The sequence below is a fragment of the Bos taurus genome, chromosome 3 (genome assembly GCF_002263795.3).
Source record: "Bos taurus isolate L1 Dominette 01449 registration number 42190680 breed Hereford chromosome 3, ARS-UCD2.0, whole genome shotgun sequence".
Lineage (NCBI taxonomy): Eukaryota > Metazoa > Chordata > Mammalia > Artiodactyla > Bovidae > Bos > Bos taurus.
In genome coordinates, this window is record NC_037330.1 from 117,136,244 (window position 1) to 117,160,788 (window position 24,545).

General features: G+C 51.5%; 1 protein-coding gene across 48 annotated transcripts in view; it reads left to right on the forward strand.

The window, feature by feature from the left end:
• LRRFIP1 (LRR binding FLII interacting protein 1) overlaps window positions 1-24,545 on the forward strand; it is a 161,489-nt gene that overhangs the window by 62,165 nt on the left and 74,779 nt on the right. For 8 of the 48 annotated variants that reach the window (XM_005205025.3, XM_005204994.3, XM_059884890.1 and 5 more), the window contains exon 1: window positions 6,272-6,499. The exons of 38 other annotated variants lie outside the window; for them this stretch is intronic. In XM_005205025.3, the coding sequence (XP_005205082.2) occupies window positions 6,434-6,499 (66 nt within the window). In that variant the 5' untranslated portion in view covers window positions 6,272-6,433. Of the gene's footprint in view, window positions 1-6,271; window positions 6,500-24,545 lie in introns of those variants that run through there. 2 more of the 48 variants (XM_024989732.2, XM_024989733.2) reach the window with 1 other exon arrangement.

A 24,545-nucleotide genomic window follows, 5' to 3' on the forward strand; every position in this document is an offset into this window, starting at 1 on the left:
TTTTTAAATGAAGGGCCTCTTGAAGATAAGAGAGGGGAGTGAAAAAGCTGGCTTAAAACTCAACATTCAAAAAACTAAGATCATGGCATCCAGCCCTGTCACTTCATGGCAAATAGATGGGGACACAATGGAAACAGTGACAGATTTTATTTTCTTGGGCTCTAAAATCACTGCAGATGGTGACTGCAGCCATGAAATTAAAAGATGTTAAAAAAAAAAAATAAATAAATAATAAAAAAAAATAAAAAAAGATGTTTATTCCTTGGAAGAAAAGCTATGACAAACCTAGACAGCTTATTAAAAAAATAGAGACATCACTTTGCTGACAGAAGTCCATATAGTCAAAATTATGGTTTTTCCAGTAGTCGTGTATGGACGTGAGAGTTGGATCACAAAGAAAGCTGAGCACTGAAGAACTGATGCTTCTGAACTGTGGTGTTGGAGAAGACTCTTGAGAGTCCCTTGGACTGCAAGGAGATCCAACCAGAAAATCTTAAAGGAAGCCAGTCCTGAATATTCATTGGAAGGACTGATGTTGAAGCTGAAGCTCCAATACTTTGGCCACCTGATGGGAAGAGCTAACTTATTGGAAAAGTCCCTGATGCTGGGAAAGATTGAAGGCAGGAGGAAAGGGGATGACGGAGGAGGAGGTGGTTGGATGGTATCACCGATTCAATGGACATGAGTTTGAGCAAACGCCAGGAGATAGTGAAGGACAGGGAAGCCTGGCGTGCTGCAGTCCATGGGGTCGCAAAGAGTCAGACATCACTGAGTGACTGAACAATAATGACAACTTTAAAATTAAGGTGTATACATTATTTTTTAGACATAATGCTCTTGCATGCTTAATAGACTACTGCTGCTGCTGCTAAGTCGTGTCAGTCGTGTCCGACTCTGTGCGACCCCATAGACCGCAGCCCACCAGGCTCCGCCGTCCCTGGGATTCTTCAGGCAAGAACACTGGAGTGGGTTGCCATTTCCATCTCCAATGCATGAAAGTGAAAAGTGAAAGTGAAGTTGCTCAGTCATGTCTGACTCTTCTCGGGTCCCCATGGACTGTAGCCTACCAGGCTCCTCCACCCATGGGATTTTCCAGGCAAGAGTACTGGAGTGGGGTGCCATTGCCTTCTCTGAATAGACTACAGTGTAGTGCAAACATCTTTTTTTATCCGCTAGGATGCAAAAACTTCATGTGACTCTCTTTATTATGACACTCACTGTATTGCAGTGGTCTGGAACCAAGCCCACAGTATTTCTAAGGCATGCATGTGTAAAATGCTTTGTAAACTGAAAGATGTGGTGCACATCTGGGTAATCGCTTCATGAACCAGCTTTACTACATGGAGTGTTCTTTTATTTTAGTCAAAGGGATCCATGGGAAGTTATAACATACATGTAAGCTCACTGTTTGTAGAAGTAATATAGAAATGTTTACTCTCCTGAAACCAATGACTGGTGATTCATGTTTATGAAAAACAGCTGTGATGGCTATGATTTGGAAAAATGGTTTTGTGCGAGCTATCTGAAGAGCAGGACGGCCAAGGACCACCCTGCTTTCCCCTCCCGGCCCTTTGCCTTGTCCTGCAAACCTGGAAGCGTTTGTCTTGGTTGCTGTAGCTTTCAGAACCAAACCACAGAAGCAGGCGATGCTGGTGAACCTAGCAACGGCTCAACACCATGGAGACCAGTAAACGAGTTAGGGTGTGGCCCCAAAGTGGTTGAATGTTGTGGCGTTTGCTGGTGAGCTATGAAGGCTGATGTTCCCAGAACAAAATTAGATCATTCTACTTACCTGTTTGTCCTTATTAGGCATCCCTTAAGAAGTTAAGTTCCTGCACGTAATCTTGAATGTTGGAGAACTGCTTTTGAGATCTGGGACATTACACTTTTGGGGGGAGGGCTCCAAGCAGCATAAGCATGGTGGCTTTTAGGAATGCCCGGGACAACCGGAGCTTTCACAAAACCTGAGGCCCCTCTCAGGACAGAGTCCCTGGGTGCCTGTAGGTGAGTGGCTGCCCGCAGCTTGGAAGGAGTGAAAGTAGCCAGCCTGCTGGAAGTGGGGATCTTGACCGAAAGAAGGGAAAACGGAGCCTGTGTCACTGACCTCACAGCTCTGCATATAAAGACCCTAGGCCCACACTGGAGCAGTCAGGATGCATGGCCTCCCTCTTCCTGACCCCTCCCCAGTCCCCCCTCCCCATTTTGCGGCTCAGATCTTTCAAAGGTGCCCTGGGTTTCTTCTGCCAGCCTCCCTGAGGATGGAAACTGGGGGCTTCTTGTCTGATTTTCTTCTTACCTGACACTCTTAGGTGACTCTGGTTTTGTCTTCCCCAATCTAAAGGATTTAGGTTACTCTGCCTAGTGGAGGAGGGAATGGTAACCCACTGCAGTATTCTCACCAGGAACATCCCATGGACAGAGGAGCCTGGCGGGCTGCAGTACGTAGGGTCGCAGAATCGGCCATGGCTGAGCTGTGGCCCTAGTGACCTAACACACACCCCTGGTGACCTAACGCTGTGAGCACAGGGGTAAAAATGTAGTGCACGTCCGTGGTTTCTCTTCTACAAAATGTCACTTTCTTTGACTTCTGTGTGGACTTTCCCAGCACCAAGTATGTAGGCGACACTCAGTAGTCATCCTCACAAGTGTCCATGGTGAGTTTAAAACACAAGAGCGGGGTGGGTACTGCTGAGAGAGGGCCCCAGGGGGGCCCCTTTTCATCAGAGGGCTGCTTATATCAAAATAAAGGCAACTAGACCCTCGACACTGTGTTCTGGGGCCCCGGCGTCTAAATAACAGAGAAATGTGAATTCTGCAGCACTTAAAATGCAGACTGACATTTGCCCTACAGCTGGGACCGGTCTGAGCTGTCCCCCCAGGGTGGCTGGCTGGGACACATGTCAGAATGTCCTGGCCTCTCATCTACAAGGATGTTGGTACAGCTGCTGTGGCTACTGGGTGGAGTCAGAAATCTCTTGTGCCTTTACTATTATTATCTTACTGTTGGTGTTGTTAGTTTGTTCCTGGGACTAAAATTAATCAGCCAGTTGCTTCTTCTGAGACAGTGTCCTGCCACCTGGGGCTTCTGCAGCTGGGCCCTCCCATAGCTTCTGTGGGGGCTGTGGGTTTGTTGTCTTCTCTGGGGCTACTCACCATCTTTCCCGGTTCTCAGCCATGTTAACCTGTTGTTGCCCAGCTTTCCTCCTGCTGCAGAGCAAGGCAGGTAGGCCCGGGTGCCTTGTGGGGGGTTTCTGGAGGCAGGGGGAAGGTAGGAGGCCAAGAGGCAGCCAGGCGGCTCCACCGACTGTGCTCAGGGGGGCCTCCCCTTCACCCTGGGCACTTTCATTATAACTGGCAGGTTTCAGATGAAACTCGAGACACAGGGGCTAAGTAACTTGCTCACAGTCCTACAGCCAGTGACAGGGCCAAGAACTGAGCCAGAGGGTTTAACTCCAGGGCCCACTTCCCTATGCGGTTTTCCTAAAGCTGACAACTAGCAACTGGAAGGCCACCCGGGAGGTGGTGGGGAGGGGGTGCCCGTGTCTACAAGCATTGCCCTGAGACCTGCAAGACAAATGAAGCCTTCTCCCTGGCCCTGGCTCAGGGAGATGTGGTCACAGGGTTCCAGGTGGCAAGTAGCTCTAGAATCTGCTGATCTACATCAGAATATTCCAACTGATCAGATCAGATCAGTCGCTCAGTTGTGTCCGACTCTTTGCGACCCCATGAATCCCAGCATGCCAGGCCTCCCTGTCCATCACCAACTCCCAGAGTTCACTCAGACTCACGTCCATCGAGTCAGTGATGCCATCCAGCCATCTCATCCTCTGTCGTCCCCTTCTCCTCTTGACCCCAATCCCTCCCAGCATCAGAGTCTTTTCCAATGAGTCAACTCCTCGCATGAGGTGGCCAAAGTACTGGAGTTTCAGCTTTAGCATCATTCCTTCCAAAGAAATCCCAGGGCTGATCTCCTTCAGAATGGACTGGTTGGATCTCCTTGCAGTCCAAGGGACTCTCAAGAGTCTTCTCCAACACCACAGTTCAAAAGCATCAATTCTTCAGTGCTCAGCCTTCTTCACAGTCCAACTCTCACATCCATACATGACCACTGGAAAAACCATAGCCTTGACTAGACGAACCTTTGTTGGCAAAGTAACGTCTCTGCTTTTGAATATGCTATCTAGGTTGGTCATAACTTTCCTTCCAAGGAGTAAGCGTCTTTTAATTTCATGGCTACAGTCACCATCTGCAGTGATTTTGGAGCCCAGAAAAATAAAGTCTGACACTGTTTCCACTGTTTCTCCATCTATTTCCCATGAAGTGATGGGACCGGATGCCATGATGTTCGTTTTCTGAATGTTGAGCTTTAAGCCAACTTTTTCACTCTCCACTTTCACTTCCAACTGAAGGCTCCCAGAAGGCGATTTTATTAACAGGTTATCCTTCTCATCTGTGGAGCTGTTACTCAAATTATCTTTGCTTTCCACCAGAGATTCCCCAAATCCCATAGGTATTTACATAAAATAACTTAAAATTTTCTCCAACGTGTTTAATCAAGAACTGTTAACACATTAACGGATTTTAAAAGCGTTATAGTAAGAAGACAAGGTATTAAAGGTACGCATTTCAGTCTTTCTGAAAGTTATTCTTGCGAACCTGACAGTCCTGTGCATTAAAGCTTAGCGGCCGTGTTCACTTTCATCAAAGCTGACACCTGCTGTTTCTCCCGCGGTGGCCACTCTGGGTCTTTACTCGGCCTTGCTTTTCTGCTGCCCCTACTCCCTCCTAGGTTAGAACCCCCGGGCCCCCCAGAACCTCCTCTGTCCACCCCGCCCCGTCCTCCACACACATACATACACCCTTCCTTCCAGAGCCCCCTCCCCTGAAGCCAGAGTGGGAAGGTGAGCGCACACAGTCCGCCGCGCTGACACTTTACTGAGAGCTAGGTTAGGGTGGCGGAGATCGGGAGACGGGGCGACGGTAGCATTTAAGTGCGCATTGGTGGTCTCAAGACGCTTGCTGGAGCCGCCTTTGCAGACACCTCGGCCCAGCCTTCCTGTTGGAAGTTTTCATTTTGAGGTGGGGAGGTGGTCTTTCTGAGAAGGGCTTCCGAACACGTGCCCTCAGGGCGAGGTCAACAGAGGCCGGGGCCGCCTGGATGCGGCGTAGGAGCAGGGGGCGCCGCGGGCGCGGGGCATGGCCGGGACAGGCTGGCATTCCCATAAAAATCTGCGTCCTTCCTTCCCGTCGCTCCCGCCCCGGCCTGGCGAGGTCGGGACACGTTTCCATGATTTGCTTGTAGGACTTTTAAAGAACGAGTCACGCGTGTTCTGGGGCTGGAGGAGGCGCGTGCGGAGCCGCGGGGGCCCCATCCCGCCGCGGACACTCCCCTCCGCGCGGCCCCAGCCTCGCACGACCTCCCGCAGGACCCTGGACGGTGCGGCCAACCCCCCCGCCCCCACCAACCCCGGCGCTGAGACCCCGGATCCGCGCCGAACATTATTCTTCTGCCGCAGCTTGTTGAGCGGGAGCCGGGCGGGGGGGCGCACTCGGCCACCGGATGCTTGTTCTCACCCCGGCGGGCAGCGCATTCTGCTCGCCCTAGAAGGCGGCCCTTTCTCCGGGGGACGCGTTAACGGGGTACCCCGGCCAGCAGACGCTGCGGAGCTCGGGCGAGGCTGTCGTGTCCGTAGAAGCTCAACTTGGCTTGAATTTGGGGCCGCAGCCCAGCACCGACGGCGCGGGGGCGGCGGGCGGGGGCACAGGCGGGGCCTGGAGAGACTGTCAGCTCTGCCCCCAGAGGACGCCGCCCCCATTACCCCGCCCCCGGAGGACCCCGCCCCAGGGCCCCGCCCCCGGAGGGCTCCGCCCCCGTGCAGAACCCGCCCCCTTACCGACCCCTCCCCAAGGGGAGCCAGGCCCCGTGCGCACCTCCCCGCTCCCGCATCTTCCAAAACTCCTCAGTTCGCCCTCCCTCCGCGGGTGGTGGGTGACCAGGGCCGGCCGGGGGTTTTCTCCTCGGGTGGGGACCGAAGGGGGCTGCCGGTGATTAATGACCGCGCCGGGGGGCGCGGCGTGGGGGCGGAGCGCGCCCGGTGGACCCGGAGGGCGGCGAGGGCGGAGCGCAGGGGCGGAGCTCGCGGGGGGGGCGGCCAGTCTCCTCGGCTCCCCGCACCGCCCCCCGCCCCGGCCCGCGGGCCCCGGCCACCTGCGCCCCGCCCCTGCGGCCGCGCCCGAGCCCCGGAACCGCGGAGGCGCGCTCCGCCCGGGCGAGGGCGAGGTTGCCGTCCCGACGCGCGGGTAGTCTCAGGCAACGCGATCCCGCCGTTCTCGGCATGCGGCTGCGCTGAGAGCCCGCCCGCGGATCCCGGGAGCCAGACGTCCACTGAGGATCTCTGCTGGCTGTGTGAGAAGGTGGTCTTCAGCCGGCAGGATGACCAACCCTGCGGCCGCGCAGAACCAGGAGATAGACTGCCTGAGCCCAGAAGCTCAGAGACTGGTAAGAGGACAACACATCTCCGAAACGTTTGGTTCTGACTACGAATGTGTGGACCTTGTGGATGTGCTGGGACCGGCCGAGGGCGGGCGCCACCTTCCACCGCAGCCATCTGTGCCTGGTGAGGTGTGGGTGGGCCCCGCCTGGCCGGGGACCCCCTTAAGCGAAAGTCCGTCCCCACGCGAGGATGTGCGGCGGGGCGGGGGTAGGGAGTTCTCGGTTCAGTTCGCGGTTTCGTTTGTGCTGCCCGCCTTGCACCCCGAAAACACGTTTCCCCGGACGGCGTTCCTCGCCACCGCGGAAAAGAACTCGGTCTAGTCCGCTCAGGCCGCATTGTCGGGCTCTGCCCAGTTGGGTGTTTCGTCCGCGGATCCAGCCGAAATCTGAGACCTGCGCGTGGTCTATAGAGTTTCACTCACAACTGCTGGTTTGGTGTTTTACAAAACAGAGCACCTGGACACTGGTGCCCAGGGGCGGTGCCTTCAGCCTGAGGCTGGCACCCCCAGCGGCTGGGTGGTTTGCAGTGTTTATCCTTCTCTGGGCCTTAGAGCCTTCTCTAGTCCCCGAGATTCCAGTTCCCAAATCCTCCTTGGCTGGTCTCCTGGGGTCTCTCCGTCTGGTGGGGACCTTTCATCTGTGGGATTTTGCAGTTATTCAGCTCAACACCCAGTATTGGGACTATGGATGTGAGGCATTAAGAGTCCAGCAGGGGATGAAGTGGGGAAGGTTTGTAATTACCTATTTTCGTGTGGCTTGTGGCTGATCATGAATGGGAATATTTAAAAGTGAAAGGGTGCAATTTGGAAAAGACATACATTATTAAGTTAATACTGTAGAGAGAGAGAGACCCTAGATTTTCACTTTATTGGGCCTTTGTGGAACCTTAATCGAAGTGTAAGCCCCCAATAATCACTCCTTCACCAGGCAGGAATTAACCCCCTACTGAGTGTTTCTGGAAGGTTCAAGATGAATAAGACTGCTCTGCCCTCAGCTTCCTGGTCAACCCCAGAAAGAAGTGTAGAAATAGATTCTGATGAACACACACTTGAAAATCACATTCCTTCCTGAGGACTGTCAGGTGGGTATTATTTTTAATGTCCACATTCGGTGTGCTCCTCTGGCCTTAGGTTCCAGCCTTGAACCAGATCCTTGGAGCTGGTTCCTACCCCTTGGCCTAATTGGGAACCTGCAGAGAGAGCCTTGCGTCAGCATCAGGGAAGGGCCCTTGGAAGAAAGAAGGATGGGAATGCTCTGAGAAAGGCCGGTGCTTCCAGGAGCCGCCTAGGCAAGCCATAGATGGCAAGAACAGACTGATGTTAGTCCTGGGCAAGATTCGAGCTCAGAGGAATGAACTGCTGGGCACGGAGAAGAACAGAGTGACTGTGGGGAGCAGGATTTGAGGCAGGAGTAGAAACAGCACCTCTTGTTCAACGGCACTCGATGCGGCGTCTCTTTAAGCCTTAACTTACCTCGGGATCGGGTCTGGTGGAGATGTGTGCCTCACAGACATGCTGCTGGGAGCCGGAGCCAGGAGAGACTGGAACAGCTGCTCGTTGAGAAGGTGCCCACCCCCTCCTGCCCACGATTCCAGGATCTAGTATAGTCAGAAAACTAAGGCTGTTACTCTTTTTTGTAAGTTGTGAGCAGAATTCATTTGGCAGTGACGGGAGGCTATTTGTGTCCCCTCCCAAGTCTCATCGTATTGTGGGGTCCTGTGCCAAGTTCTCCAGGTCCCATTTATTTGGCTGATGGGAGGTTATTTTCAGTCTTTATTCTTCTTAGTGTGAATGCGCATACATTTCTCTGCAGCCCCATTAAGGTACTTGATTAAGGACTGTTACTCTGAGTCGTTAGAGAACATACAGTGTATGCCTCTTATTACCCTTCTAAAACCCAAAAATGCTGAATTCTGAAACATCCTTGGTCCCAGGGGTTTTCAGTAATCAGTTGTGAACTTGTTAGAGTTTTTGTTTGTTTGGGAGAGGGCTTGTTAAGGAGGGGTTTGTTTGTTTTTAGTAAAAAAACAGCAAAAAAAAAATTTTTTTTTAAGCAGAACATGGGGAACAGAAGTAAAACTCAGTCCTTGTTTTATGACGTTAGTGGTTGAAAGGAAACAAGTGAGGTGGGGTGGGGTGGGGTGGGGGTGGGGTGTTGGGTGGGCCATGTCCGAAGGACTTACCCAGCGGCCACCCTGGGCATTAGTATTCCAGCCAGAGAAGGGTGGGCATTTCAGACTGGTTTGTGCCGGCTTGTGTTCAGCACTAAGTGACCCTGTGTCCCAGGAACAGTGGTCCCCAGTGGAGGAGGAGGAGGGCCGGGGCCCCATGGGTGTGAGGCCAGGGCTGGGATTGGCAGGAGGACATGGATTTGTCTAGCTCCACCTCAAAGCAAAAAGCAGGATCCGAGCAGGAAGTCCAGGCTCCTTGCAGGACTGGACGGTGTGGAAACCGTGTTTCCTTAACTTGGGCAGCTTCCCCGTGTGCACGCTGGTTGTGTCAGCTGGCTTTTTCCCACGAACTGAGCAGCAAAGGGTCCTCACAAACACCCAGCCCCATCCTGAGAGAGGCTGTCGGGGGAACGTGGACCCCCCAAGTCTCCTCGCATCGTAGGTGCCTGTGCCCGGGTCCACTGGCCCTGGCGAGTAGAAACACGCAGCGCTCGGGTGCCTGGCCCTGCTAGGCTCAGCCTGAGACTGGGTGTTGGAACCCTGGTTTGTGTTAGGTGCGTCATTGCCCCAAGCTCTTAAGATATAAAAGCAGTAAGTTAGGTCTTTTCTCTTAGTAGTAAAAGTGTCCCACTAGGGCAAAGATGGAGACTCAATTTCCCCTTTTCTTTAAGAATTAGTTTCTGTTCAGCCTGAACTTATGTCAACGGAGCGGAAGCCTCATTTGCACCCTTTTTTTTTTCTTCAGATCCTGCAGTCTACACTGCCGCTTACACTGAGCACAGGAAATTGCGTTATTTATAGCGGCTCAAGTGTTTTCAGACAAAGTTGATCCGAGTATTACCTGATTAACAGTGAGGTTCTTATCTAGTTTCTACAGAATTACAAGGTCGCATGTTGGTGTGATATGTTTGCTCCTCAAAAGGCAATGTTCAGGAGGAAATTCTTATCCTTGAAAAATCAGGCTGTGTGACTCAGCAAAGGAAATGTTTATGACTGGTTGATTACTCATATGCCAGTGTTTCCAGAATATCTGATCATACTTAAAAGTTTTGACCTCGGAGCCCCATTGGCCATAGGATTCAGGTTACTAACCTGTTAGAGCAGGAAGGCTGCTATATCTCACTGTATGTTAGACATGGGTCAGAGAGAGAGGAATTTTTGTTACTTCACTGCTTTTACTCTGGGGCACCCCAGTTTTAGTGCACGCACACTCACGTGTGTGTGTGTGTGTGTGTGTGTGTGTGTTTTAAAGCAGGTTATTTCCATATTTTCATGGATTGGATTTACCAGAACTTTTACGGTTCAGACTATCTAGAAAAAGTAAATGAACTTCTAATTTAAACAAAGCACTGTCTTGACTACATCCAAGATTCAGTGATTCAGAATTCCTGTGCATTTAATGGTGGACCACTACTTAAATCCCCTTTCTGAGACTGATGTTTTTGTTTAGGGAAGGGCCGGAGTTTCAAGTGGTTTTCTCCTTCAGGCTATAAGCTGACACCTTTAAAACCTGTGTAAATACTTTGGTTTGGACTCTGAAGGAGGGCTACTTTGTAGTTTAAATTACTATAAAGATTTACTTTTCCTTTTAACTAAAATGTTTCATTTATGTGTTTGTGTCCTAGAGCTTACCAGAGCAACATGGTTTCTGATCCTCAGGTCTGTTTTATCTCTGGCCGGTGGGGGTGGAATTCTCCCTGCGGGGAGAGAAACAGGAGTGGGCTTTTGGTGTAGGTGGGCTATCTCCCCAGCACACTTACTCCTGGTGGGTGTTTCAGCATGCTCGTCTTCTCCCTTGTCTTGTAAACTTCCTCTGAGCTGAGTTCACGCTGCTGGGACAGAGACAGTGTGTAGGTAGACACAGTTGGTAGCGCTTCCCAAACCCCTGCTGTGTCAGCGATCTTCAGGGTTTCCTGTAGAAATCTTCCCTTGCCCTGGCGTATCTCAGGGGCAGTTAGGTTATCTCCACTTACACATAAAGAGAAGATGAGCTCAGAAGGTTCAGGGGACTTTCCCAAGACTGCACAGCCACAGGCCGCGGGGCCCGTTGGGCCCCAGGCAGGATGGCTCAGAGCTGATGATGGTCACTGCCACCCCTGTCCAGCCTGCTCAGGCAAGGTCTGGCGAGGCGGCTGGAGAGCATTCTTGCTGTTGTCAGCCTGCCTTCTGAGCCCTGGGCCGTCAGCCCCAGGCTCGGGCCGAAGGACGTCTTTCTGCTAAGGCAGCTTCTCAGGACACACATCTTTGCAACTGAAGTCTTGATTTGATTAACATTTCCTTTCTATTTCTGGTAGTTTTTCAGACAAAAGAACACTCAATGGGCTATTTTTTCTAAATAAGGACATGAATAGAAACCACATAGCTGCCAGAATTTTTATTTTTCTGTAGTTCATACCGTACCCACGTTTTAGCTGTCACTTGGGTCAGCCCGCAGCGGGAACTGCTGGGTACCAGCCTCATTCCCATGTATTGTAAAGCTCCTCCCCACCATCCCAACAGACGAGCCTGCTGAGGATGTTTGAGGGCTCCTGGCCCTTTCCTGGCTGGTTCCAGGAGGATCACCTGGGCAGAGGAAAGGGTGTCAGTAGCTGTGTGCTGCCTGCGTGGGAAAGCATGGGGCTACTGGAGCATCAAGTCTTTTTTTTGAGAAGGAACAATGTCAGTGTTTTGTGTCATCTCAAAGGGGTGGGGGGTGGGGCGGCTTCCCAGATGGCTCATTGGTAAAGAATCCGCCTGCAGTGCAGGAGAGACAGGTTCGATCTCTGGGTCGGGAAGATCTCCTGGAGAAGGACATGGCAACCCACTCTAGTATTCTTGCTTGGAGAATCCCATGGACAGAGGAGCCTGGGCTGGAGTCCATGGAGGGTCACAAAGAGTCAAATACAGCTTAGTGACTGAACAGCGAGAAAAGTATGCGGTTTACAAGGAAGAACCTGAGCGGAGCAGGTGAAGCGAAGGCCACGGAGACCAGATGGATTGCCCGGAGGGAACCTGTCACGGGGAGCGCTGCTCACGTGAGGCCAGGCTGCTCCCACCTGTCACTTGTCAGTCACACATGAGGGTATTTGCGACTATTGCTTGCTTGTAGCTCCAATATGCTGAGACCCTGAAGGAAGTATGAACATCCCTCATCTCAGAAAAACATTTAAGATGTATTAACAGCAAGAGGAGAACTTTTTGCACGGAAAATACTGTGCCCTGTTTTTTGTTTTTTTTTTTAGTTTTTAATCATTCGGTTTTATTTTTGGCTGTGCCGGGCCTTCATTGCTGCACACAGCCTTTCTCTAGTTGCAGCGAGCGGCGGCTGCTCTCTGTTGCGGTGCACAGGCTTCTCATTTCGGTGGCTTCTCTCGTTGCAGAGCACGGGCTCTAGGTGCTCGTGCCTCGGTCATGCGGCCTCTGGGCTCAGCAGGTGCGGTTTTCAGACTCTGGAACACAGGCTCGGTGGTTGTGGCACCGGGCTTAGTTTCTCCATGGCATTTGGGATCTTCCTAGACCAGGGATCGAACCCGTGTCTCCTGCACTGGAGGGCGGATTCTTTACCACTGAGCCACCAGGGAAGCCCTAAGTATGCGCTGTTTTTGTTCATCAGCTTGAGTACGGGTCACTGCTAAGCTGAAGATCGTTTTGTGAAGTTTCAGTAGGTAATTGCTATTAGTCTGCTCTCTGTTAAGTAACATGAACACTTTTGTTCGTGATGAAAATGTTTGTTCTTTTGGTGTGTTTCTCTGAGAAGAAAAGTCAGGAGATTTCCAGTAGCAAAACGGGGAAAGAGAACTCTGTGGACAGTCTCAGTGTAACAGATAATTCACCCCTTTGTAGACCAAACATTTCAGAGGCAAAGCAAGCTCCTAGAGACCACGTCACCGGGTTTCCAAAGTGACGTGATTTGTCTAAGTTGTCATAATGGGCGAGTGGCAGAGCCAGCACTCACAGCTTGGTCTTGAGACCCCTCTCAGGACAGTCTCAGTCTTTGGAAACCCTGGACCCTGCTGAGAACACCACCACCAGGAGAGGTGGTTTCTACGCCTGGTCCCCCGAGACCAGAGGATGCGGCGCCAGAACTCAACCTCTGGGCACAGACACGGGTGGCCTTGTGAGGTCAAGGCTTCTTTGAAGGCTGCTGTTTTATTATAAAATTCCTTGATCATTTTATAGTCCATAACTCATCTGATTTGGTTTTGATGGAAACATAGTGTTTTAAATAACCAATTAAACTTTAGCCTGATTAGTCCTTAACTGTATGTCCTCCATATCATCAAGTGAAGTTGATAACTTGTTTATTTTGCGGCTTCAGCACTGGCCCCCAGACCTGTGCCCTGAACCTGTGGTCAGGCTGTTTCAACAAGCGTGGACATGCAATAGAGGGGTTCAGCGTCCCCATTGCACCCCAGACTTTTAAAAAAGTGGTTCCCAGTCATGTCAGACCCAATGTCCCTTTTTATAACAAGTTTTTAATATCCTTGTTACTAAACCAGAAATGAAATTCCTAGGTGGTAGAAGCTACCTTCACACATAATTTCAAGTCAATATAATGTTTGCACCATAACATTAAAAAGAAATCAAATGAAAGTAAAGTGCAGGAACAGAATGTGAATATTGTGAATAACTCTTGGGAAGGTTCTGAACAAAGCCGTGTATAATCTTTCCTGATTTCCATGCAGATTGCATTCCTGGAATATTCGATGTATGTTGAAACTACCCATAACATTTTGAATTTACATGTGAGTCGAGATCAGTTTGTAGGTCTGAAAGTTATGAATGTGGTTTTTAGATCTGGTGGGAAAATTCCTCATTGTACAGGCCTGCCCGAGGACAGGATGGTTGGCATGCCATGCCCTGCCCCCAAATGCCATCAGTCTCTGCTCCAATCACTGTGACTTCCCAACACCTGCCCCCTCCCCCCAGCATTTCCTAAATGCCCTCTGAGAGCTGGCACATGCTCCCTGACAGCGTCATCCCAAAGTGCCTTCTCCTCCCTGGCGATCATACAGCTGTGGCTGGAAAGGCAGGCCCCTTCGTGGAGGGACTTACCATGATTGAGGGGGTTGGAAAGATGAAATTTTGAGACTGGAGTCCAATCCCCGTGGCAGCTGAGGGGTGCAGGGAGGGCAGTGGACACACATACAGAGACCCGGGTGCCCACTGATTCTGGGCTGCCAGCTGGATGTTCCCTCTCCTGTTCCTGCCTGTGCGGGAGAACACATGGCCCCATCTACTTGGTTACTTTGACTAGCACGCTATTTTTAGAATCTACTGCATATGAGGAGTTGGGGGTCTATGTAGAAAACAAAAGTTGGTGGCTATTGTCAGTTCCTGTAGCCAAGTCAACTCAGCAAAATAATAAAGATCAGAGTGTACATAAATAAAATAGAGATTAAAAAATCAGAAAAGATCAATGAAACCAAGACCTAGTGTTTTGAAAGGATGAGGAAAATCAGCAAACCTCTAGGCAGGCTCCCCAAGGAAGAAAAGGGAGAGGACCTAAATCGAAGAAGAAATGGAAGAGTAGAAATAACAACTGAGACCCCAGAAATACAAAGAATCATGGTTATAAATACTATGGATGGCCGTGTGCCAATAAATTGGACAACCTAGGAGAAATGGGCATGTTTCTAGAAACACAGCCTGCCAAAACTCAGTCAGGATGAAACAACTAATTTGAACAGACTGATCACTAGAAGTTAAATAGAATCTGAAATTTAGGGAGGAAAAAAAAAAAGAACCTCCCTGCACACAGAAGTCTGGGACTAGACAACTTCACTCGGGAATTCTACCAAACATACAAGGAAGAACTTATATGTATCCTTCTTAAACCATTCCAAAAACTGAAGAAGGGGGCACACTCCCAGACTCATCCTGTGAAGCCACCAACACCCCGATGCCAAAACCAGACACAGACACTACAAAAAAACGAAAGGTACAGGCCAGTGTTGCTGTGAATGTAGATGCAAAATATTAGCAAAGCACATACAACACTGCATAGAAAGGGTCATGCACACAGTCCCGCGGGATTCATTCCAGGGCCACAAGGACGGTTCCACATCAGCAAATCGATCAACGTGATATACCGCATCAACAGAAGGAAAGATGGAGACCACGTGATCACTTCAGTAGACGTGGAAAAAGCATTTGACAAAATCCAGCCTTTGTTTATGGTAAAAACTCTCACCAGAATGGTTATAGAGGGAACATATCTCAATGTAATAAAAGCCATTTATGATAAACCCACATTCAACATAATATTCAATGGTAAAAAGCTGAAAGCCTTCCTGCTAAATTCAGGAATAAGACACAGTTGCCCCTCTCATTACTTCTATGCAGCATAATATTGGAAGTTCTAGTCATAGCAATCAGACGAGAAAAAAAATACAGAACTTACCTGGTGGTTCAATGGTTAAGAATCTGCCTTCCAATGCACAGGACATGGATTTGATCCCTGATCGGGGAACAAAGGTCCTACATACCACTCAGCAGCTAAGCCCATGCGTCACAACTGGAGAGCCCGTGCACTCTGGAGCCTGTGCGCCGCAACTAGAGAGCACAAAGAACGCACAGGCCAGCGAGGACCCAGCACAACCAAACTAAAAGTAGATGAATAAGAAATACAAGGCATCTAAACTGGAAGAGAAGAGGCAAGCTGCTACTGTTTGTACATAACATGATGCCCTATACAGAGAACCGTGAAGTCGCCACGTAAAGCCTATTAGCACTAATACATGAATTCAGCAAGACAGCAGGATACAGGGTTAGAAACCTGAACCTGTTGCATTTCTTTAATAAGAAAATATCAGGAAAATAACCTTTAAAAAAAAAATCCTGTTTAAAATCACATCAAAAAAAAAAAAACAAAAAACCTAGGATGAAACTTAACCGTGGTGGTAAAAGAGCTGTATGCTAAAAATTATTAAATGTTGATTAAGGAAATTGAAGAAATCCACAGGATCACTAAGTGTCAGACACAAGTGAGCAACTGAACTGACTGAACTGAAGGAAATTGAAGATAATTCAAAGAAATGGAAAGATATCCCATGCTTTTGCTGACAAAGGTCCATATAGTCAAAGCTATGGTTTTTCCAGTAGTCACGTAGGGATGTGAGAGTTGAACCATAAAGAAGGCTGAGTGCTGAAAAATTGATGCTTTCCAACTGTGGTGTTGGAGAAGACTCTTGAGAGTCCCTTGGATGGCAAGGAGATCAGTCCTGAATATTCATTGGAAGGACTGATGCTGAAGCTGAAGCTCTAGTACTTTGGCCACCTGGTGCGAAGAGCTGACCCACTGGAAAAGACCCTGATGCTGGGAAAGATTGAAGGCAAAAGGAGAAGGGGACGGCAGAGGATGAGGTGGTTGGATGGCATCACCGACTCGATGGACATGAGTTTGAGCAAGCTCCGGGAGACAGTGAAGACCTGCAGTCCATGGGATTGCACGGAGTCGGGCGCGTCTTAGCAGCTGAACAACGACGTAGATCACCAGAACGGAGAGCCCAGAAATAAACCCACAAACCTCTGGTCCAACTTCAGCAAAGGAGGCGAGAATGTAAAACGGCAAAGCGGTGTCTACAGGTGGTGCTGTGAAACTGGACCACTGCATGTAAATCAGTGAAATTAGCACACTCCCTCACACCATATAAAGCATAAACTCAAAATAGTCTAAAGACCTAAGTAAAAGACATGACGCCATAAAACCCCTAGAAGAGAACATAGGCAGAACATTCTCTGACATAAGTTATAGCAATATTTCCTTAGATCAGTCTCCCAAAGCAAAAGAAATAAAAGCAAAAATAAAATGGGACCTAATTAAATTCAAAAACTTTTGTATAGCAAACAAGACTATAAACAAAAGGAAAAGACTGGGAGAAAATATTTGCAAAGGATCTGACCAGCAAACAGTTAATATCCAAAATGTACACACAGCTTCTACATACAACTCAATCTCAATAAAACAAACAACCCAATCAAAACATAGACAAGACCTAAATAGACATTCTCCAAAGGAGACATACAGATGGCCAGCAGGCAGATGGAAAGATGTTCAGCATTACTAATTATTGGAGAAATGCAAATTAAAAGCCCAGTCGGGTATCACCTCCCACCAGTCAGAATGGCCATCATTAAAATGTCTACAAATAATAAATGCTGAATAGGGTGTGGAGAAAAGGAAACCCTCCTACACTGTTGGTAGGAAGGTAAATTGATGCAGCCACTGTGGAAAGCCATGTGGAGGTGCCTTTAAAAGCTGAAAATAGAGTTGCCATGTGAGCCAGCAATCCCACTCCTAGACATATCCACTTATGTGTGGAATCTAAAGAATACAAAAGAATTTGTACGCAAAACAGAAACGGACTCACAGACCTCAAGACGAACTTCTGTTACCAAAGGGAAAGGCAGGGAGGCAGGACAAACGAGGAGCTACGGACTAACAGATCCAAAGTACCGTGTATAAGATAGACACACACCAAGGCTATACTCTACAGCACAGGGAATTGTATTCAATATCTTGTAGTAACCTGTTAATATAATAGCATAGAGTGTGAAAAATAGCTGAATCACTTTGCTGTATGCCGGAAACTGACACAATCAATTCTACAAAAAAATTTTTTTTAAAGGCAGGTCAGGGAAGGGCTTCTGTGTTAGAGCCTCATGGTGTCCCTGCACGGAGTGCAGCGGTGTAAGTCCCTTCAGCCTGGGGCCCTGTGTGTGCTCCGGTGAGTCTGCGAACTTGGTCATCTGTTCTTTCCTCATTCCAGGGACCAGTCACATGTGGATGGACGGAGGGCCCCTGCTTCTTTCTAAACAAAACCGGTTCTTTGTCCCACTTCAGGCTTCAACCCCTTGGTACTCCTCTTACATTAAAGTGTGTGTGCGCTTTAGTCCTTTAACTTTTCCCAAGAGGTGATAAATACCGTGGTAACATGTCCTGTGGCTGGAAGAAAACTCTCCCATCACAGAGCTTTGGGGTCACTGATCCACATGTCAGCCAAGAGCATAAGTCTCCTGGGCTCTGCGGGGCGGGGTGGGAGCTGCTTCCAGCAGCGACACCCCTTTCCAGGCCCCGGGGCTTCTCTGCGGAGAGGGAGGAGATGACAAAGCTGCCAAGCTCATTTCCCAAGACTCACACCAGAGTTATGGCTCATAAATCCCTGCCCCTTTCCATGTAGAATTCTGGAGCCCCAGGAGAATCTAAGAACAGAGGAGGAGCTTTTTCTGTGACATGGGATAAGGGATGTGGGGATATAGAATTCCACACTTTGCTTGAATCCCAGCAAAGCTTTGGAGCTCGGAAGAAAGTGTGCAGAGTCAGGACTCTGGACTTCATGTGGGGCTTTTCAGAAAAATATTGAGTCTGCCTCCAGGCACCTCTGTCCTCTCCAAGCAGGCAGGACTTGGGTTCCACCGGCGTTTACCACATGTCTGTTTTTTAAAGATGTGGGGTTGAATTGGTAGCAGCCACAAAAGGATACAATGAGTATTAGAGCTCTTAGAGCCCCCCAGACGCCACTGAAATTGGGGTGCAGGGTACTGGGGTGGTGTGTGGTCACTCCACCCTTGGGCAGAGTCTCCCCTTCCTGCTTACGAAACCCCCACCACAGACAGGAGGTGGGGGGAGGAAGGAAGCTGTGCCGGGGCCGGCCTAAGAGGCAGGGCACACCTCGCCACTTTCTCCTCCTGCCCTGGTGAATCACTTCTGCTTTAGTTTTGCTCAGTCCCCAGGCCAGGCTGGGCTGTCCCTGAGTTCCCTGAAGAGAGGAGCAGCTGAGGTCCTTGGAGCAGTCCGAGCAGGGGGCCTGTCGGGGTCCCTGATAGAACAGGGGTGCGTCTGACTGTTTATCCACTGACTCTGATGTTTCATCCTGGTAGAACCCACTTTTGCTCTGTGGTCTGATCTAGAACCAGAGCCCATCGAGCCCTTGGCATAGAGACCCGTCACCAAAGTAACTCCTGCTTTTGCTGGTGACATCTTCACATAGCTCGCCAGCCTTTCTCTGGCCCTGTCTGGGTCTGCGCCTGCCTCAAGGGCATTTCAGATAGAGAAGCACTGAAACCACTGGGTGTCATTTCTGGGGCTCCGAAGAGCTCAGGTACCATAGACCTTTCTGTTTCAGTGCAGAAAGAATTCAGTGAGAGAAAAAGTTATAGGTAACAAGTGATTTGTTATTTGGTAGAAACCAATGCAATACTGTAAAGTTACTAACCTTCAATTAAAAAAAAAAAGAAGTGATTTATTAGAATAGGATGCTTGTGAGGCTTACGGGCGGGCAGGCAAGGTGGTACCACATGACTTAATGAAAACTTACTGGGCTACAGTTTTATAATCAAACAAAAAGTGGGAAAAGGAGACCATCTTTGTCTTTTTTGAGCAGATGTCGCGCCTCCCTTATCAGCTTCTCCTCCAGGTTGAGCAGAGGAGTTTTCTGGTCCTACTTGGTCAAACCAGGTTCACAAATTATTGTTTTTTAATGTGTGTGCAGAGAGCATGTCCTGCGTGCATGTGTGCTAAGTCACTTCAGTCGTGTCCGACTGTGGGACCCTATGGACTGTAGCCCTCCAGGCTCCTCAGTCCATGGGCTTCTCCAGGCAAAAATACTGGAGTGTGTTGCCATGCCCTCCTCCAGGGGATCTTCCCAACCAGGGATCAAACCCAGGTTTCCCACATTGCAGGCAGATTCTATACCATCTGAGCCACCAGGGAAGCCCAAGAATACTGGAGTGGGTAGCCTATCCCTTCTCCAGGGGATCTTCCCAACCCAGGGGTTGAAACCACATCTCTTGCATCTCCTGCACTGGCAGGCGTGTTCTTTACCACCTGTGAAGCCTGAGCATACCCTAGGGATCATCAGCTTGCTGAGCTCACTGGGCAGGATGTGGATCTCATGCCAACATTGTTTCATTGTTTGGGCACATGTCTCAGGCTTCTGCTGGGTGATTTTGTTGTTAGGCAAGCCTGCTTGGTTTTGCAGTTAAGCAAACCTGCTTTTCTGAGTAATCATTAACTTACAAGAGTCTCCCATAGTTTTTCTACTTACAGTCCCCTAGTGAAATTAATTGCTTAATCACCTACTTTGTCCCTTTAATCTGACCGTATCAGCAATACTTTGGCTGTCTGTCTCTCCAGCCAGCCCGTGTGCCCTTGTGGCTGGGCTGCTGGCCGGAGGTCTCCGAACCTCCGTCCCAGACCATGGGTGGCACTGCAGGGCTGGCACCCCAGGCTCTGACTGGGTGGGCCCGTCTGTTTTTAATTAACCCTTTGTTCAGAAGTCCCCGGAACTCAGACTTGTGCTGCTCTGTGTATTTTTTAGCGTCTCTCAGACCATACCGGTCACCTCAGGGTCAGAGTGTTATCTTGTTTATCACCAATAAAATGTTGAAAGTGGAACTTTGGAATCAGGGGTTCAGCTTTTGAGGATTATTTTGAGGCCACTGGGGCGATAAAAGAAACTTTCTCACCCCAACCATCTCCATTGTCAAAGGCTGCCTTGCTTTAAAGCCCAGCATCTGTAAGGCTCTGTTTGTGGGGTTCCAGGTCAAGTGGGACCTGGGGATGGGGGAGCTGTGTCTCCTGGGAGGGGCTGGGCCTCTGGCTCTCGTTCCCCTCCAGCCCTGGACTGTCCTGAGAAAGCTGGGGAGCCTGGATCTCATCAGAGGAAGCCTGGCCGGGTCAGCTCCTCCACCCCCCCTCCGACCTCCTTGGTCCTGGAGTCTCGGCGGGACAGGGAGGGGGGCCCAGGTTGGGGGTGGGGGCAACACTGCAGGGGTGTTTAGTGGCAGAACCAAGGCTACCTTCTCACAGCAGGGAGCTTGGTTTTGGTTTCAAGGCTCCTTCACTTCCTTCCTTCCTTCTCTCTCTCCCTCTCAGCCTCTGCTCCCTTCCCCCACCCTTTCCTTCCTTCCTTCAAAAATGTTTGCTCTTTGTTATGAAAAACGTCAAACATACCCAAGCGGAGATGGAATAACAGAAAGCGGAGGTCGTCGCCCTGGAGGAGCAGCCAGCACCCGGGGCATGTTGCAGCCCAGACGGGCGTGGCCCGAGGCTCTGACTCAGCGGTCTTGGGTGGAGCTGGGCATTCTGCATCTTTAACAAGCCCCGGGGGGGGGGGGGGGGGGGGGGGGGCTGCTCCTGCTGCTGCTGCTGCTAGGGAGCAAGACCCTTCCCCCATCCCACCACCAGCCCCGCAGCTGTCAGCTTGCGTGAGGCCCTGAATGTCTCCTTAGTATCTCGACAGAGATGATCTTGGGCAAAGGAAGGAGGGTCTGGGGTCCGGAGCCCCTTCCAGGGATAGTGGACTGACGGAGGAGCCGCAGGACTGGTGGGGCCCGACGGCCAAGCTCTGGAGGGAGCGGGGGAGGTGGACCTCAGCCCTGCGGTGCCCTGGCATCACAGCCGGCAGGCCTGGGGCTCAGTGACCAGGGGGAGACCCGCGGACCTTGACCTCCAGTGAGTACGAAAGGACTACCACTGGCAGCTGGGGAGGCAGGTGGGAGAGGAAGCCTGTGCAGACTCGTGCTTTTCTATGTGTGTGTGTGTTTAAATTTTTATTTTGTATTGGAATATAGCTGATGGCTTCCCTAGTGGCCCAGACGGTAAAGCGTTTGCCCGCAACGTGGGAGACCTGGGTTCGATCACTGAGTCAGGAAGATCCCCTGGAGAGGGAAATAGCAACCCATTCCAGTATGCTTGCTTGGAAAATCCCATGGATGGAGGAGCCTCATAGGCTACGGTCCGTGGGGTCTCAAAGAGCCGGACACGACTGAGAGACCTCACGTCATAGCCGACGAGCAATGTTCTGGTAGTCCCAGGTGGCCAGGCCGGGACGCGGCCGCTCAGGTACACGTGTCCCTCCCCCTCCACACTCCCCTCCCGTCCAGGCTGCCTCCACACTGAGCAGAGCTCCTCGTGCGCACGGTGGGTCCTCGTGGGCCATCCGTTTGCATTATCGCAGTGTGCGCATGCGCTTGGTTCCAAGGCCCTGCGAAGGTCGTAGCTTGTGCTCTGAATTCCGTGGGTCTGTCAGTCCCTCTCCATCCTTCCCCTTGGTCATCATCTCCTGTGAGGCTGGGAGCTGGGTGGGCAGAGGGTCAAGGTGGAGAAATAAGCCATCTTCAAGGCCAGGGGCGTCAGCAGACCGTGTGAGTCTGGGTGGGCCTGCTGCGTGGGCCTGGGTCTGGGCTCTCGTCCATGGCTCTCAGCTTCCCAGGGCCTCGGGGGCCTCCTTGGGGCCTCGGGCTCCTGACCTCCTTCCGGAATCCTCTCCCATCTCTGCTCAGCATCATCCTTGGCACGTGGTTTATGCTCACAGGCTCTCTGACCGGAAGCGTCCCCTCCTCGCCTCCTAGGTCTCAAGTCCCTCCTCCCACCCCCGCTCCCGCTCCCCACCCTCATCCAGAGCGGTGTTTCTAAATCAGAAGTCAGACCCCACTGTGTTCCTCCTCCTTCAAACCTGTCAGTGCTTCCGCATTCCTTCCTGAGATAAGGTTCCAGACACCAGGGCTGCAGCTGTGGGGGATGCCTGAGACCTTGGGGACCACCCCCCGCCCCCGGCCCAGGCCCTATCCTGGCACCTCGCCACCCGCCCCCTCGCCCCGGCTTTCTCTTTGCTCCTCAGGGTGGGCTCAGGGCTCCTGATCCCCGAGTGGGTTGTGTTCTCCTCCAGAGCAGCCCAGCACGTTTTTTTTTCTCACCCAATGTAGCACTCGTCACTTGTCCACAGCCCCCCATTGCTTTGTGTGCACCCGTGAGACTGGGCCCCAGCCTTCCCTGGCTGGCTCAGCAGTGCTGCATGACCTGGGCTGGTGGTGGCGAGGGTCCTGCAGCCCGTCCCCTACAGGCACGGGGCAGAAAGTGAAAGTGCATTAGGAAACTTAAACAGTCCAACGTGGCTGTGACCCCCGGCATGTGAGTTGGTATTTTACAAAGTGTCAGTCTGAAGTGGATTTGTCCTGCACCATGGAGGCTCTGGCTGTGGGCACATCGACCGTCAGAACTGCTACCCAATGGTCGCCAGCTAGAGGGCAGGGCTGGGCCCCGCTGGAAATGCTGGGTGAGTGACCTCATGCCTGCAGGTCACCAGGGTGGACCATCGCTATTTGGTACTTTTTAGTTCCCTGGACAACTTGATCTTACCGGAGATTTCCTCTGCTGCTGTCTTGAAGGATGGGTATTCGGGATGCTCTGTGTCCGTTTTGTGTTCTTGGCAACATGAGTGTTTCAGGATGCACTGTGTTATCGGGGATCTGTGTGGTTTTCTCTCTGGCATCTCAGGCCATGTCAGGGTTGTTCTGCTGGTACTAGTTTTGTGCTGGTGAAGTTAGCTGTGTGTAGGTTCTGTGCCACTTGAAACGTTGGCTTGTGTATCTGTCAGCTTCTAGCCAGAGTCCCAGAGGCAAGCATGGTTGTTTCTACTTCCTGTGTCGTGAGAGCCTGTTCTCCACGTATGAGTCATGTCAGAATCCATGAGATGAAGGGACTTCGTATGGTGGTGACTGCAAGCATTTGAAACTGTGCTGAATCCTCTCCTTCCCTCCCGCCTTCTGATCTAAGGTGAAGCGTGGCTGTGTTGACGTGTCCGCAAGGTTGATTAGCTTGTATCCTAGCAGGGAGTTTGTCCTAGGACTTGGTTCATCCATGTGGTCCCTTTAGCAATACAGGCCCAGGTCCCTCAGATCATGGACGGGACAGACAGGCTGGATGGATGTAAGGACCAGAGAGGGGGCGGGCCCTTTCCTGGGGGGAGGGTGACCCGCCAGAGTAGCCAGGGTCTGATGATGGGCCATGATTTGGGAGACCTGCCAGTCTGATGGGGAGGTCACCCCAGGAGGTGGGGGCTACCTGCTCAGACAGGTCCCTTTGAGGATCATTGCTCCTGTCCCAAGCAGGGCAGGACAGACAGGCCAGGGAGGAGCTGGGCGACCACGGGCTTGGGCTCCCTTTGATCGCAAAGGCTCCCACGCTGTGTGAGCAGGAGTCATCCAGCCCTCACCCACTTGGGCCAGTTCTCCACTGCTGTGTACCCAGTGCCCACAAACATGGCAGCCTGGAACAGCACACGTTTTTCAGCTCACAGATTCTGAGGGTCAGGAGTCTGGCCGCAGCCTCCCAGGTCCTCTGCTCAGGGTATCAAACAGGCTGCAGTCAGGGTGTTGGCTGGGCTCAGTCTTTTCTGGAGCGCAGGGTCCTGAGCCCAGCTCCCATGGGTGTTGGTGGTGGTCTCGTCCTGCTGGTGTGGGACCAGGGTGCCGCATTCCCATCCGCTGGGGCCACGCTCAGCTCTCAGAGGCCCCCACACTCCTTGTCGCGTGGCCCCTCACAGGCAGGAGACTCTGATCTCTAGACCCACCTTTCCAGGCCTCCTCTGGTGAGGTCAGGCCCACACAGAACTCAAGTCTGCAGTTGAGGGGATCTTGCTCACCGGGGCAATTGTCTCTGCAGCGTGGTGTAACCCAGCCCCAGGGTGACACCCGTTGGACAGCGCTCTGCCCACACTCAGGGGCAAGGCATGTGTGCAGCGTGTACATCGGTGACGGGCATCTCAGGGACCACCTGGAGTCCTGCCCGCCGCTCACCTCTCTCGCTGTCCCCCGCCAGCAGCCCCTCCTTCTCCAGCCCCTGGGCTCTTTCTTACATCCTCACTCCTCATCCCCCTTCTCTTCCTCCTTGGCTTTCTTTCTGCTTTTCCCAACTGCCCTCCTCCCAAGCTGAGGGACTCTGACTGCCTGGTTCCCCACTGGCGTGGACCCTGAGCCTACAGATCTGGAGCCCACGGCTCCCCAGGCAGGGCTCTGAGGCCACTGCGCTCAGCGTGAGTGCAGATCTCTTGCTGGCCCGTCCACGGGGCTGTCGGGACTCCGCGTGGCCAGGGGCCAGTCTGTTGGACCTCCCCCCAT